At 49.5% G+C, this 17,256-nt stretch overlaps 1 protein-coding gene across 1 annotated transcript in view; it reads left to right on the top strand.

Annotated features, from left to right (window-relative positions):
* Nucleotides 1–4,137, top strand: part of LOC126530400 (endothelin-converting enzyme-like 1) — a 44,447-nt gene extending 40,310 nt beyond the window's left edge. The window contains exons 3-4 of the mRNA XM_055070305.2: nucleotides 1,901–2,083; nucleotides 3,760–4,137. Coding sequence (XP_054926280.2) covers nucleotides 1,901–2,083; nucleotides 3,760–3,948 — 372 coding nt within the window. The 3' untranslated portion in view covers nucleotides 3,949–4,137. The remainder of the gene's footprint in view (nucleotides 1–1,900; nucleotides 2,084–3,759) is intronic.
* Nucleotides 4,138–17,256: the final 13,119 nt, after the last annotated feature.

Below are 17,256 nucleotides of genomic sequence, written 5' to 3'. Positions count from 1 at the left end.
TTCCTTTCCTGTTTAGGACGTCATTTAGCCCACCTGGTACTATGACAAGGTTGCGCACGTGGGCATTTTCCGCGAGCTTTTATTTTGCTCGCTCCATGACAGAAGCCAGTGTCCGCCCTGGAATTGTCCCTACCGCCACTCTTTTATCGCCTTTACCCTCTCCACAATTGCTTCTGAGCACCCAGCCAGGTTTGAGTCGCCGGCGATAATCACACTTTTACTCTCTCCTACCTCTCCCTCCTGCCCTTTGTCCTTTTGCGCGTTATTCGGACTCGACAAAGGGCATTGTCCCCTGTGCCCCTGCTTTTTCCGCGTGGCGGCCTCAAGGTAGGTGCCGCTCCTTCCGGCTAACCCTTCACCATGTTGCACGCATTCCACGTACTTTGCTAGCACTCCCTCTTCGGTCACGTTGGGGGGACTGCGTTCCATTGTCACGCGCATTCTCGCTCACAATGGCGGCCCTGTTCAGCTTTTATTCAGCTACTTCAAGTCTTTTTTTAACTACCTTCCACGCATCGCGCTCCCTGTTTAGCTTATTTTTGAGCTGTTCCTCCTGTTTGACAAGCTTTTCCTGGAAGGCCTTCCATTTTCTGCAGCCTAGTATCGACATCACAGTGTTTGCCGGTTGACTCGATTTCCTCTCCATTCTCATCAGTCCCTTCATCTGCCTTGAGGGACCACCCGCGCACTGCCTGCTTTGCCGGCTTTCTTGCCATGTATTGCACCGCTTTTTCTGATGCAAATGCTATAATAATATAAGAATGCAGAGCACGTGCCTTATTGCGAAAACCGATACGCACAGGATCCAAAACCTCAAAATGTCGCAAAGCAACTCTCACCACTGTTTCAAAAGCAACCGATACTGCGGAGACTCAAGATATGACACGCTCCCGCACGCGCTCAACCACGCGGCCACGCTCTTACTTTCCTACCAAAACAAGCAGAGCAAAACCACTAATAGCTATTAGTCTCAACTACTAGTCAACTATTAGTAGTCTCGACTATTACTAATAACTATTAGTCTCTCTAATAACTCAACGTCCCATCTGGCTGCACGTGTTGAAGCTCGTGGTGCGAAAGGGCGCTCTGACCATCCTGCAAAAGCAAATGTACACGAAACACACCCGCGCACACGAAATGCGACAGACAAAAGAAAGGAAAAAGAAAACCACCCAATTACAATTTAAAGGAAACAAAAACCGGCAAATCAAAAACAGAAGCAAGCTCTAAGCATGCACAAGAACTTATGATTTCTTTGCCGCCATGGAGCCCCGAAAAGCACGTCCATTTGCCACAATATCTCAAGACAAAGTTTATGTACACTACCTAAGAATTTATGTACAATACGTACAGCACCCTCTAAAGCATTATTGTAGGGGGGGGGGGTACACCAGAAAGAAATAACAAGAGTTACAAGAGTTATACTATAAGTTAAGCATATGATGCGCCATATAAAGCATGTAAAATACCTATGCACCATTTGAGTAAAAAGCAAAAAGAACTATTATACGACGGTGAACAAGCATGTATAAAATACCTATGCACTAAGGGAGTGGACGTTGTTACTTGTCGTGCATGTAACATACACTGATTTTCCTAAATAAACATGAAAAGGTGAAGCAATGCTGTCACTGACGTTCAATGTTGTTTTTAATCGGTTCGAACGAAAAAAACAGGTTGTGTATACGATAACGAACTGCATTATGTGTATTGTATCGCTATGTTATGTGACGACTGTGAAGAATTATTACTTTTGGGATAGTGATGCAGCATTACGGTCCAGTTTTGTTAGGGTCATGGCCACAGCCGCGTCTTCTAAAACAATTCCCTGCTGGCGCTCTTTGGCCTTATGTGTCCCTTGAGCCAATAATTTTTATTAATAATCATAAATTCCCTCCAGATCAACTCGCAAGGAGAGATTGTGTCATCCTGGCTGAGCAAGGACCTGCAGAAGACTTTCGAGCAGCGCTGGCTCGGATGCCTTCCCGGAAACGTCAGCATCTTTCCCGAAGTTCCGGCGATGGAAGTTGCATACGAAGCTTTCAAGCGAAGTCTCGAAGATAAAGCTGTCCAACTATCAGAGGTGGGTGGCAATTTACGAGGCATCTTCCTCGTGGTGACCAACGTAACGGCCGTGCTTCAGTACTGCAATGGATTGCCACAACTAACGACGGTAATCAGCGAGACAAGATATCGCGGTACACATTTGACTTCCGCCCCTCGCTACTTCAGCCGTTATGATTGCGAAGGACATTGAGCTCGGGCATCTATGAAAAATGCACGAGAAAGAAAAAAATGTTTTATTCCGCATCCAATGCACAAAATTCTATGAGGTAATTCTACTTGTAAGAAAAAAAAAATGTAGAGACTGTGGGAAGCCGATTTTTAGTTTAGACCGTCAATTCGCTTAGAAAAAAAATTTGAAAATTGCAAAATTGAAGAAAGGTTGTGTATTAAGATGAGAACTCTGTATCTCAGCAACAAAAGATACGCTGTCACAATTCTGTAAACTGCACCTAATAGTACGTCTAAAAGGGGAAAAACTATCTTTTATTCATTGCTCTGAAGTATATACTACTAATTTGTGAGTATAGCATCCCCAGAATCTCGGTAAAAATAGGCAGCCTTTCTGGTGGTCTATTCAGATATCAAGATTGCGCACTTGCGCTTTAACAGAAGCGTTTTAAGAAGTGCGATATCTGTTTTTTGGTGCAGAATTACGTGTTCCTATGCTTCGTGCATCTATTTCTTTAGCTCACGAATGTTTCACTATTTTGATAAAACTTCCAACTGACAACGAATTCCGCGTTCCAGAGCAGGTAGAATTTAGGCTTCTCTCTCATATGCAACAAATTTCATTCAAATCGGGCAAGCAATGGTCTCATTCATTCATTCATTCATTCATTCATTCATTCATTCATTCATTCATTCAATAATAAATAATTCATTCGTTCATTCACTTAATTAATTGCAGCTGCTATTGGGAATTTTAGTGGGGTGAAAAATACATGTGTTGGTTAGAATAGGTTACATATAACACATTACAAAGCAGCATGTAAAGATTACACAAGTTAAGTGAATACCACAAAGGAACCAAACTTGAGTTTCACGTGCAAAACGAAAAAGAGCATTCCTTACGCCAATTTGGACACAAATAATATTGCAGGTTGTAGGACTTGAATGGTTGTTAGACCATTGCTATCATTGTCAGGTCACATTTCCAATTGAGCGTACTACGCTGCGACTGCTGACTCTATAAAACACTGTTTTAACACATTTTAGATTCGGTATTTACCGAAGGAATAAATCAGCATATGTTCATAGCTATGATCCACTAATTTGTAATCCCATAAGGCATTGACAAAGCTCTGGAAACATTAAGAACACTTATTGAGCCACAATGACCCATATACCACGAAAAAATTGTTCCATATCCTTGACGTCACCATGACATGCAACCGCAGGGTTTTCGACACAAAATTCACTATAAGAAACTTCGGCCCTTATTATTTCTTGTAGTAGTCAACCTCTTACCGAGAAATTAACGAAACAGTTTCGAATACATATTTTTAGCTGTAGAATCTGATCAAGTGTTCCTCTTTAGGGTCCGTTTAAGATCTAAAACCATTGTTATACCTACCTGTTGTAACTGTAAATACCGCAAGTGTTGAAGTATGTGTAATTCCATCTTGAACGTCCAAATGTTATAACTGCGGTGAATATTTAGCAAGAATAAAAGACGCAGTTTTGTTTTCATAGGATTTGACGGAGGAGAAGGTGTTCTTCATCACCGCCTGTCTCTCCGCCTGCGCTACGACGCCCGCCGACAACCTCTACGGCGGCGACTGCAACAAAGCGGTCGAGAACTTTGCGCCGTTCGCCAAGGCCTTCAATTGTACCGTGGGCTCCAAGATGAATCCAGCACCGAAGTGTTCATTTTACGACTAAGTTCCTGACCTTTTCGATCTGTGCCTCGACCCTTTCACTGCTGTGATGTTGACTTTGCTACGTTTACTTATTTGCTACGTTGCTATGTTTACTTTATTTACTACGTTATGCTTTAGTCGACGAAATGGTTTATTTCCCGAGTGCTTCAGTTACGTCCCGTCTAAAGTTTATTAAAAATTTTTTGAGTGATGCACAATTGGTCTTTTTTCGCTCATAATTTGAAAATGTTGAGCATTTTGACACTTTGGGCAATAACCGTCTATTGAAGAGTTGAAATTTTGTCATTGATGGCTTACCATCGCTTTCATTTGCCGTAATCTGCCTTCGTAGGACACCAGCTTTAGCTTTCTGTACCATTCCCAAGAGAGTTTTTCTTTTTCTTTTGCCCAGCAAAGCAAATACGTCTGCTACTTCACAAAAGCTACCATGTTATGCCGCAACCTGCGCCCTTGAGCCTTGCATATTTTTGAACCATCGTGTGCACGTAAAATCTTTGTATCTTTCCCTCTCGTAAATTTCTTTGAACATCACAATGTCATATGAATTTTCTTTGGCTCATGATAACATGGCATTGAAGCTTTACAAAAACCTTTATCATGCCCCTGTAGCGTAGTACCCTTTGCTCAGTGCTAGCGGCTGCACTCCACACCGAGAACCGAGTGGAGAATAACAGCCTCTACGAAGGCGATCGACGCGTGCCTCTGTGATGGTGGCCCAGCTCCATGTGTAAGTTGATAGAGTAACTGATACGAAATTTTGTATTTCAGTTAAAGGTTTCGTTTAGTTTCCGTTTCTGTGAGTAATGTCAAACAGATAGGCCGCAGCACTGGGTATGTGTCACTCGGTCTGCGCTGGTTATTCAGTGAACCTTTCTGACGTCAACTGAGGTCGCCGGGTATGTGCGGTTAGGTGCGTGACGCTCTTCAATAAACGTTTTTGACGCCAACTTGGGTAGCTAGGTATGTGCCACTGCGAATGCGCCTTAAATTTCTTCGATGCTCAGCCTTATCGAACACACGCCACAAGGGTTCATCAAGGATAGCGACCCGACTCGAGAGCAGGCTGCGCCGCAATTCTACTGGGTATACGGGACACTTTTCAATGAACGCCTTTCGTGCCAATGCTTTAGAGAGCTGCGCCGTGAATGCGCTGGGAATGTGCCGCTTCTTCACTGAACCTCTCGCCAACATGCATCGCCGAGTATGTGCCACTGAGCGTGCGGCCAGGCTATAGGTAACAATTCTCCGCGTTCGCAGGCACTGCCACGCCACGCTTGTTTCATCAGGGGCCACGTGCGAACTTCTCGGCGGTGCCACCAGATGGCAGAGCGTATTCAGAAAGAAGCCCGAGAGAGGGGCCCGGTCGCCACACGACGCGTTTCATCGCACGCACTGGCGCGGCACACATTTCGGAGGCCAAGCGCAGGCTTTGTCGCATCGGCGCTAGATGGAGCCAAGCGTTCTTGTGAACGCGCGAAAGAGCTGTCCCGCCCTCCAGTGCCCTCCTCATACATAACTCGTTTCAACGGTGGCAATACGTTGGGTTGCTGTATTGATTCAGTGCTCGACGCATTACCGTTCATCGTTCGATGGGTCCTGCCAATTTTCCCCCATGATAACATGGCATAGAAGCTTTACAAAAACCTTTATCATGCCCCTGTAGCGTAGTACCCTTTTCTCAGTGCTAGCGGCTGCACTCCACACCGAGAACCGAGTGGAGAATAACAGCCTCTACGAAGGCGATCGACGCGTGCCTCTGTGATGGTGGCCCAGCCCCATGTGTAAGTTGATAGAGTAACTGATACGAAATTTTTCTTGTTCGCTTCAAACATGTAGGCATGCTATGTGCGCTGTTTTTACGTAAATGTGCGACTGGGTAACGGACAAAGTGTAGAAGTATCGGACAGCTTATGCATTAATTGTTTTGTCGGCATAGGCGCCTCGATACCACTTCTGTAGCAGCAGCCCTACGTGCTTCCGGGAATGACGAAGTAAGCAGGCCGGCCGCGTGCGCTCCGATAGTGTATTATTTAGTATAGTTAGTGAACATCCAACGGGGTTTAAAAGAAATAAAGCGCACGAGGGCCAGCTTGCGACGCTGCGTATATTCTTTTAAATTAAATGCAAGTTACTTGCGGCATCAGTATTAACAGAACTTAGCAATAATGCTGTCAGCGATGCCGGGCCTGCCAACGAGCTCGCCAGTTGCAGTTTGTTTGATACAAACGCTGACATGCAGATAAGCATAGCATTAATTTATTACAGGGATAAAGGTATCAAGAACCCAATAAAAAGTCAAAAATACAAATAGAAAATGCTCTATCGTAAAACTAAAAATGCAGAAATGTTCTGCGACGACCTTTTCACTGTTCACGTGCGGTAAACAATACTTGCTTTAGTTGAAGTTGAATGTGAAGTTGCCTCTACGTGGTGCCGGGCTGTCTTCCATTATCGTTAAACATTTCTTGTCTCTTTAGGGCAAAAGAACAGTAACAGCTGGAGGAATGACCTGGATAAGTTTACCACGTGCCTTTAGCTTGCGCTGCGCGTGTGAATTTTAAAAAAGCGGTGGAGGGGTAAGTGGGTCAGGGGATGTGCGGTTATCCGGACATCCATAGAAATAAGGCTCAATCACATCTGCGACTGGAAGAAGTCGCGCGACCATTTGCGACAGGCGACCAAAAAGCCACTGAATGCGAACGGCGCTCACGCTGGCAAGCGAGGCTGAGGGCGACGTGCAGGTCGCATTCCCGGAGATTATCCTTCTCACTGAGCACTCTATAAAGATCTACGGACCGCACTTCGCTGGCTTCGCGTTCCAGCAACAGCCATGGATTTTGATTCGAGAAAAGAGTGCCGATGTGCTCTGCCATGGTGTCAGCTGTGGCAGCGCGAAGCCTCCAAAGAAAAAGCGATGCTAGCGGGTGAGCCCCTGCCTCCATAAGTGGCTGGCCACGTAAGCGGCCTCCTGCCCGAACTCCGTGCGCACAACGAGGAGTATTACCGAGAAGTAACTTCTACTTCGCGTTACATGGTAATTGGTGCGTAATTTTCTTGCTTTATTTTGCTGCTGTTTAACTTCCTGGGAATGCTACCGCGTACACTCGACACGTTGCTGGAACTGCTGCACCTCAGCATCACGAGGCAAGACACTACGGAACTGCATTTCTGTAGTCTGCCATGGTGGCGTAGACTTTGTATTTGGTGCGACGAAGGACGACGCCGGATGGAACCGCATGCTAACATAACTTTCGGTGACTACGGTTTTGCGACCACGGTCGCGTGACTTAAAAGTCGAGCAGCGAGCGACTGGCCCAAATTGGTAGCTTTTCTAGAAAAATGACCGTTTGCGAACTAGGCCGCGCGACCGCAGTGAATGAGCTTCGAAGCGAAGCGATTAGTAGAAAAAAAAACTACGGCAAACGTTGCTCACAGTAATGCCTGCGGTGGTATTTTTATGTGGAGACCATTGTCTTACTAGTCTCAAAACCATAGATCACATACTCGCTTTGCAGGAGATGCCTCCACACGAAAAAAAATGCTTTGAATGTGAACTCTTAAGACTGTGTTCCAGCTACACGCAAGTGCGGGCCAACACCCGCACTTGCGCATCTGCTCATCGAAGTAGGTCACATGATCGAGTAAGTACTAAAGTACGAAAAAAATGTAAGAGAAAGGAAAAAGTCGCATGAAAGCATATAAAGTAAACAGCGATGCGATGATAAGCAAATGATGGCGTAAAGTAAACAACGCCACTGCAGTGAGAAGCAAGTGATTGTCCCCCGTCGAGACCACGATAAGCAGGTCGTGGTGAGAAACGAGAAGATGAGACGCGATCAGTCAGCAACCCCTTAACGCTGTCGCGTTGTTATCTTAAAGGCGAGGCTTAAGCGCCTCCCAAGTTTTGATCGAGGTGTTACGTCGCACCACTCGTCTACGAAGTGGCCGACGAGCTAGGGACAGCAGCGTGAAGTTGGGTGCTCCCGCGCCCTGTAGACTAGGTACGTAATTGGAGCATTCTATGGAATGCCTATTAACGCGCTGTTAAAATCGTCATTATTTGCCTTGTTAAATGTTCGTGCCAGCCACCCCCAGAGTGTCCCAACGCTGGCGTCATGACGAGAACCGCCGATGGCGGAGGTGTCGGTGCACCTCAATGGCGCGCAAGACCAGACCTACGAGAAACCGTCGGCGTTCTTGAGTGCCTTGTTACATAATGCTAGCTTCACGTTATTTCTCCATTCCGCTCAGACCAGTGCATACACACAGCTGCACGTGCTATCGCCTATAGTATGCGTGCGCGGAACGCTCACGCCACCGGAGTTGGCCAGAACGCTGTCCTGGCTACGCCACTGAGCTGATTGAACGGAGCGCCGGCGACTAGTCCAGTTTGCTTCGTCGTTTTAGCAGCAGCACGGGCTCCGCGTTTCGGGAGTGAAGATTCCTACCCCTCCGCGCGCGATTTACTATAGATAAGTAGTTAAACGTCGGTCCTATTCCACTATATCCTCCGGCATGGGCTACGTCATTCCATACACTGGGACAATGCGTAAATGGTAGGCCAGTAAAATGAGTTGCATACTTGTTATGAGCGCTGACCCTCCCGTATGTGGTGAGACAGTCCTCTACACCGGTGTAAGACGTGACAGTGAAGATGACAGGGTAGCGGTGACGAGGTACATCACGACACGTGGTTGGTGCAGGAGGAGGTGTTTGCTGGGAGGCGTCCTGAGGCACGGTGGACGGCAGAGTACGAGATCGTAGTTACAGGGTGGGAGGTTTGAGAGCATAGTACTCTCCACCAAATGTTAACGTGCTTATTTGATTGGTATAGGAGCAGCGTAGCGGCGACACTCTAGGCAGAGCACGCACTACGAGCGCCAGCGGCATTCACGAGAGGACCACCCACTATAACGTTCCAATCCTTCTCTACAAGCCCAACAAACACGCACTCAAACCCTTAATTACAAGTATTTCACCGGCAGCAGATGGGCTTCCGTCTTGACGAACGAGTCGAGCGACACTGCTCTGTGTCAGTCCACTCAGGCTTGTACACAAATGGTTTACTCATGCAAAATGAATACGTGCTCAGAAAATAGATTGAAATACTTGAGTTTACGAATTTTCATTAGGAAAACAGGAAAACGTCGCAGAACTGAAATCCCGGTGTTAGAACACCGGGAGCCGCACAAGATGTGATAACGCGAATTAGCCATCTTCGCCTAATGCTTGGAAGACCTGGTTTCCTGCGTCTTACGTTCCTTGCACCCCTCATCGTGCGTCTCTGTCTTATCTTTCCTATCTTCATACTTGTTACGACAACTGAAGCTGATGACCGAGCGCGATCCGACTTATGATATTGCTGAGCGATTGGCAAGTGTGAGCGAAGGGAAGCTGGACAGACACACGAAGTCAACCACACCCCGCGCTTGGCCCGATTTAAAGGGACACTACAGGTTAATATTATCACGTGTTGGTGACGCTGAAGAACACAGTAGCAACACTGTGAACGACAAAACTAACCTTTATTGCGCCAACCTGTACCCACAAAAACAGGCTACACTTATAGCACAACGATAGCGGCGAACACGGTCGGCGATCGTCGAAAATCTGGTCAGCGGGTCAAGCGCGTCGGTCGGCTTTTATACATGACTCCTCGAATGTTCCATAGTAATCGCTGCGACCCGCATGCCTTCCACCAAGTTCTACATTATTCGCGTCACGCACACATGCAATCAGATTACACAAGGTTCGGTCACAGACAGCGGATGGAAGCATCGCTACCATTCCAGAAACTTCCGATACATGCAGGCGCGTCCTTCGCTGTGCGATAACATTTATTAGGCGGTGAAACGTGTCGCCGATTAAGGCAAACAAGTACACGTGTCAATACCCCCCTAAAAAGCATAAACCCGATGCTGCAAACAAACGACAGTAATAAAGAAAAACACCTGTAACAAAGAAACCAACAAAATAAGGAAGTTCGTAATATATAATAATATAATATTTGGGGTTTTACGTGCCAAAACCACTTTCTGATTATGAGGCACGCCGTAGTGGAGGACTCCGGAAATTTAGACCACCTGGGGTTCTTTAACGTGCACCTAAATCTAAGCACACGGGTGTTTTCGCATTTCGCCCCCATCGAAATGCGGCCGCCGTGGCCGGGATTCGATCCCGCGACCCCGTGCTCAGCAGCCCAACACCATAGCCACTGAGCAACCACGGCGGGTAAGGAAGTTCGTCAGCGTCCGTAAAAGGGTTTAAGACGCATCACATGGACAACTTCAGATCGTGCGCGGCACCGCTGTGAATGCCGTCTGGCACGACCTCATAGTCCAGTGCGCCAATACGTCGAATGACCTTGTAGGTTCCAAAATAGCGTCGCAATAGTTTCTCACTCAGTGCTCGTCGGCGTATCGGTGTCCATACCCAAATACGGTCGTCGCAGGTTGTAGTGTGGGCTGTCGGCACGCTGCTGGTTCTTGATCCGTAGGCGGGCGAGCTGTCGGGCTTCTTCGGCGCGCTGGAAGTAGGTAGGGACGTCAACATTCATGGCAGCATGGCGTCGAGCGTCGTCGTCGGGTTCCTGCCGTAAACCAACTTGAATGGCGTGATCTGTGTTGTTTCTTGCACCGCCGTGTTGTATGCGAAGATTACATATGGCTGCACCGCGTCCCACGTCTTGTGGTCGACCTCGACGTACATTGCTAGCATGTCGGCGAGGGTCTTGTTCAGGCGCTCCGTGAGACCATTCGTTTGCGAATGGTAGGCAGTTGTCCTCCTGTGGCTTGCCTGGCTGTATTGCAGAATGGCTTGGGTGAGCTCTGCTGTAAAAGCCGTTCCTCTCTCGGTGGTGAGGACTTCTGGGGCATATCGCAGCAGGATGTTCTCGACGAAAAATTTCGCCACTTCGGCTGCGCTGCCTTTTGGTAGAGCTTTAGTTTCAGCGAAGCAGGTGAGATAGTCCGTCGCCACGACGATCCACATATCCTTGGATGCTGACGTCGGAAACGGCCCCAACAAATCCAGCCCAATCTGCTGGAATGGTCGTCGAGGAGGTTCGATCGGCTGTAGTAATCCTGCTGGCCTTATCGGTGGTGTCTTGCGTCGCTGACAGTCTCGGCATGTCTTGACGTAATGGGCGACGTCGGCGGTGAAACGCGGCCAGTAATACCTTTCGTGTATCCTCGACAGCGTCCGGAAGAATCAGAGGTGCCCGGCGGTTGTGTCGTCGTGTAGGGCGTGCAGTACTTCTGGACGCAGCGTTGACGGTACTACAAGAAGGTAGCTGGCGCAGACTGGTGAGGTAGCTGGCGCGGACTGGTTGTTTTGTAGCTTGAACGAAGAAAACCCGCGCTTAAATGCCCTGGGGACAACATCGGTGTTCCCTTCCATATCCTCGACGAGGCCTTTTAGCTCCGGGTCTGCTCGTTGCTGTTTAGTGAAGTCTTCCACGCTATTATTCCAAGGTAGGCGTTGTCGTCCTCGTCTTCTTGCGGCGGGGGATCGATGGGGGCGCGTGACAGGCAGTCGGCGTGAGAGCGTTTTCTTCCGGACTTGGATATTGCGGTGACGTCATATTCTTGCAGTCTGAGGCTCCACCGCCAGCCGTCCAGAAGGGTCCTTTGAGTTAGCTAGCCAACACAACACGTGATGGTCGCTGACGACATTGAATGGCCTGCCATAGAGGTAAGGGCGGAATTTTGCTGTAGCCCAAATGATGGCGAGGCATTCCTTTTCAGTCGTAGAATACTTGCTTTCCGCTTTTGACAGCGACCGGCTAGCTTAAGATATCACCCGTTCAAGTCCGTCTTTCCTCTGGACTAGGACGGCACTGAGGCCTAAGCTACTGGCGTCAGTGTGGATTTCGGTGGCGGCGTCCTCGTCGAAGTGTGCAAGTACCGGCGGCGACTGCATACGTCGTTTGAGTTCTTGGAATGCATCGGCCTGCGGCATTTCCCACTTCAACTCGACATAAAATTTGGTTAGATGTGTCAACGGCTCCGCGATGCGTGAAAAGTCTTTGACAAAGCGCCTATAGTAGGCACACATGCCAACGAATCTGCGCACTGCCTTCTTGTCGATTGGCTGCGGGAACTTTGCGATGGCAGCTGTCTTCTGCGGGTCGGGGTGTACTCCAGATTTGCTGATGACGTGGCCTAGGAATAGAAGCACATCGTATGCGAAGCGGCACATTTCCAGCTTCAGAGTGAGCCCTGATGACTTGATGGCCTATAATACTGTGGCAAGCCGCCTAAGGTGATCGTCGAAATTTCCGGCGAAGACAATGACGTCATCCAAGTAAACAAGACACGTCTGCCACTTCAATCCTGCTAACACCGTGTCCATGACGCGCTGAAACGTTGCAGGCGCCGAGCACAGTCCGAATGACATGACCTTGAACTCGTAGAGGCCGTCTGGTGTGATGAAGGCGGTCTTTTCGCGATCTTTCTCGTCGACTTCTATTTGCCAGTAGCCAGACTTTAGGTCCATCGACGAGAAGTATTTAGCGCTGCAGAGCCGATCCAATGCGTCGTCTATCCGTGGAAGGGGGTACACGTCCTTGTTCGTGATGTTGTTCAGTCGACGATAATCGTCGCAGAAGCGCAGGGTTCCGTCCTTGTTCTTCATCAGGACTACAGGAGATGCCCACGGGCTTTTCGACGGCTGGATGATGTCGTCGCGCAACATTTCGTCGACTTGTTGCCTAATAGCTTCACGTTCTCGCGTGGAAACTCGGTAAGAGCTCTGGCGGAGTGGTCGAGCCCACTCTTCGGTATTATGCGATGTTTTACAACTGGTGTTTGTCGAATCCTCGATGACGTCGAAAAGCAGTTTGTGTATCGTCGGAGAAGACTTCTGATCTGTTGCTGCTTACTCATAGGAAGACTTGGATTTACGTCGAAGTCCGGTTCGGGGACTATGCTCATCGGGGTAGAGGCGGCAGAATCCGAGATGACAAAGGCATTGCTGGTTTCCACAATTTCCTCGATGTACGCGATTGTCGTCACGGTCGAGCAGTAGATGTTGGTCGCCCTCGATGACGCCTTCTACGTCAGCGGGTGTTTCGGTGCCGACGGAAATAATAATGCTGGAGCGCGGCTGGATGCTCACTTGATCTTCGAGCACACTCAAGGCGTGGTGACTACGAGAGCGCTCCGGCGGTATCGCTTGATCTTCCGACAGCGTTATCAATTTTGACTTCAGGTCGATGATTGCGCCGTGTTGGTTCATGAACTCCATGCCGAGAATGACGTCTCGTGAGCACTGTTGGAGGATAGCGAAGGTGGCAGGGTAAGTCCGGTCATGAACGGTAATTCTTGCCGTGCAGATTCCAGTCGGCGTAATGAGGTGTCCTCCAGCGGTTCGAATTTGAGGTCCTTCCCATGCAGCTTTAGCTTTCTTCAACTGGGCGGCGATATTTCCACTCATTAAGGAGTAATCGGCCCCTGTGTCCACTAAGGCGGTACCTGCGCAGCCGTCGAAAAGCACGTCGAGGTCGGTGGTTCTTTGTCTGGCGTTGCAGTTAGGTCTTGGCGTCGGATCACGGCTGCGTCGTGTTGAACTGAAGCTGGAACGTCGCGTCGTCAAGTCGTCTTTCGTCGGTGTAGTCTCTGCTTCCTGACTTCGTCGGGACGGCGGCGTGTCGTTATTATGTCGTCGAGATGGCCTCTTCGTCGTCTTCGTCGGCGGCGAAGGATCTTCGTCAGTTCGACGAACAGCAACCACACCTCCATCGGTTGCTGCTTTTGGTTTTCCGCATATGGGCTCGCAGAGCGGCCCCGTACTGGGCCGGTGTATGGTCGGCGCTTCGGCGACAGGTAGCGGCCTGGTGACGGCGAACGGGACGGTCGTCGAGGGCTCCACTGAGTGGCGGCGAGGTAGTCTGCGATATCGCGAGGTCGTTCGCCAATCTGGGGTCGCGGCGCGTTAACGGCGAACCCCCAGAGTCCCATCTCCCGGTATGGGCATCGACGGTATATGTGGCTGGCTTCTCCGCAGTGATAGCAAAGCGGACGGTGGTGCGCCAAACATCAGAGTACCTTGGAATGCTACGTAGGACGATGGGTTGGTGTGCTGGCAGCGGTGGTGGTGGCGGACGACGGAACTGTATCGTTACTGGGCTCTGCCGTGGGCGCGGAAGGGGTACTTGACGACGGGCTACAGCGGCTGAGGCTGCGGCGATTCAGGGGCTACTCCGAGTTGTTGGAGCTCCTCACGGACGGCGCCGGTAATTGCAGCCACTTGAGGCTGTGATGAAGGGAACAACTTTTGTAGCTCCTCCCGCACGACTGCTCGGATAGACTCGCGCAGGTAGTCGGTGGCCAGTGACTGAACTCCGGCGTAGTTTGTCGAGTTAGTGCGGCGGTTAAATTGCCGGTTCCGCATTTCTAGTGTCCTCTCAATGCTGGTGGCCTCGCGAAGAAACTCGTCGACGGTCTTCGGTGGGCTCCGTACCATTTCGGCGAAAAGTTCCTCCTTTACACCACGCATCAGTAGGCGGACTTTTTTTTCCTCGGACATTTCCGGGTCGGCGTGGCGGAATAGGTGGCTCATTTCTTCTGTAAAAATCACGGTGGTCTCATTAGGCAGCTGCACTCGGGTTTCTAGTAGTGCTTGGGCTCATCCTCGGCGTACGACGCTTGTGAATGCCTGCAGGAAGCCGCTTCAGAAAAGGTCCCAGGTCGTTAAGGTGGCTTCTCGTTTCTCGAACCACGTCCTGGCAGCGTCTTCCAATGCGAAGAAGACATGTCGCAGTTTGTCGTCGCTGTTCCAGCTGTTAAATGCAGCGACCCTCTCATACGTCTCGAGCCAGGATTCCGGGTCCTCGAATGTTGAACCGCGGAACGTCGGGGGCTCCCTGGGCTGCTGCAGCACGACGGGGGACGCTGGGGCTGCCATTGGGGTGGACTTGGTGGCAATCTTCCTGCTCGTCTCAGGTAGAAGTCCGTGCTCTGGGGGCAGTCCTTGCAGTCGGCGGCTAGCAAGCTGGTCTTGGCCGATGTTGGTTTTGTCCTCGGGCTTCGGGCTTGGATCGCGACTTTGCGGGGGCGTTCGGTACATGAACGCACAAGCACCTCCACGAGATGTCACGTGGTGGTGACGTTGAAGAACACAGTAGCAATACTGTGAAAGACAAAACTAACCTTTATTGGGCCAACCTGTACCCACAAAAACAGGCTACACTTAAAGCACAACGATAGCGGCGAACACGGTCGGCGATCGTCGAAAATCTGGTCAGCGGGTTAAGCGCGTCGGTCGGCTTTTGTACATCAGTCGCCGAATGTTCCATAGTAATCGCTGGGACCCGCGTGCCTTCCACAAAGTTCTACATTATTCGCGTCGCGCACACATGCAATCAGATTACACAAGGTTTGGTCACCGACAGCGGATGGAAGTATCGATACCATTCCAGAAACTTCCGATACATGCAGGCGCGTCCTTCGCTGTGCGATAATATTTGTTAGGCGGTGAAACGTGTCGCCCGATAAAGGCAAACAAGTACACGTGTCAATACCCCCCTAAAAAGCATAAACCCGATGCTGCAAACAAACGACAGCAATAAAGAAAAACACCTGTAACGAAGAAACCAACAAAATAAGTAAGTTCGTCAGCGTCCGTAAAAGGGTTTAAGACGCATCACATGGACTACTTCAGATCGTCTCATATTGACGTTGCGCCGTCAGTGAGTAAAACGGTGTCCGCAGGCGCTGCTACGGCTTTTCTGTACAAAACTCAAGCGCGCGGCCAGAAACAGACCAAGACAGAGCCGATAGCAGTGCGAACGCGAAAGTATGGTGGCTAGCGGAAGGAAAAGCGCGCGACAATAAGCTGGTTCTTAATTCTATGACGCCAACGTCGACGCTCGTCGCAATGGACCCTGACAACGACACAATGGATCGCGATGCTGGACTTGACTTCAGCGATTTAAGCACTGATGAGGGCGACCTGCTGCTGAGGGCTTGCGCTGCCGGCGTCGTTGCGTACTACTACGACGGAGGCCTCGATACTGGCTCTCCGGAGCGCGAAAGCAACGAGGACTCCAGCGATGCGACCTCGGGCGGCGAAGATGGTTACCGTCTGGACATGTCGTCGCGACTCTCAAGCATGGACTGGTACGTACAGAGGCTTGCTATTACGTGCTGCATCGGTCGCTTAGAAACTTTACCTGACATTCGCAATGTGCCGTTGAATCTTATCGAAGCCGGCTCGTTTCCTCCTTCGCGGCCAGCTATCACGCGGCATATCATTTTCGTGTTTTAATGATGGAAAACAGTTGAGGGCCAAGCCCAAACAAGCACGGTGCCTGTAGCTTTGTGTTGGGTGAAGTTATGAGTAGTGCTGTCAACAGTGCGGGACGCAGCATTCCGAATTACGTGTGATTCTGTACCGGCTTCTTAGACTGGACGTTATCGTTATATTATGGCGCGTTCATTACTGTTACTTTCACATTTCACATTAAAGGTACGAATGTGGACACTGCCAGGTGCCGGCGAACTTTGTTGAGTAGGAGTGTCTGTGCTGTCGCAAGGTGGGTGCACTCGTAACTGTTGCCCAACCGCAGGGTTGCCTCACGGAGCATCCGGACTTTAATGTTCTCTGTCTGAACATTGCCTGTGCTCCGTGCGGCGTACCTTGAACTTCGTTCATAGGGCACACTATGGACGATGAAATGCACAAGTAAGTTCTTCGTTTGCGCAACTTTCTTTGCACCAGTGAAATAAACGGGCATCGCTAAAACACATAGCTTGTTAAACAACCAAACACGTTAGCATTTTTAAATGCTGTGCACCTATTCGGGTTGTTTTGGAAGGGACAAATAAAGGACACGAAGAAAGATTTCTTTCAATATGTTAACAGAATTAGTTTGCAAACACAGCAAAGTCAAGACTTCCAGTCGACAATTGTTTGCATCAGAAATGAAAATTTTGTGCACATCAACTCTCTAGCTGTGTATAGGGTAGGAGAGCTTACATCAGGCACGTACCCAGGGAGGGGCCAGGGGGGTTGCCCTCCACCACGAAATGAAACGGCATACTATCCCCTCCTCCTCCCGGCCACGCCACCACTCCCGAAGCGCCGCCAAATCAATCTTGAGACTTCGCAGCTATTCGGCGGTCAACACTGGGCTGCTGTTACAGTATTATTAAGTATTATTATGGCCAAAGCATAGAAGCGATCGTTGAACGGGTCACGCGAAAGGACACTGAATTGAGGGCGTGAAACAGATTGATAGTCTCCCAGCTGAAGAATGGCGGAATATTTTCGTCTTTCTCATTATTTCGATGTTTGTTTCGAAATCTGA

Source organism: Dermacentor andersoni, chromosome 4 (genome assembly GCF_023375885.2).
Source record: "Dermacentor andersoni chromosome 4, qqDerAnde1_hic_scaffold, whole genome shotgun sequence".
Taxonomy (NCBI): Eukaryota; Metazoa; Arthropoda; class Arachnida; order Ixodida; family Ixodidae; genus Dermacentor; species Dermacentor andersoni.
Note: the sequence above shows the minus strand (reverse complement) of the source record. Positions and strands in the feature narration are given on the sequence as shown.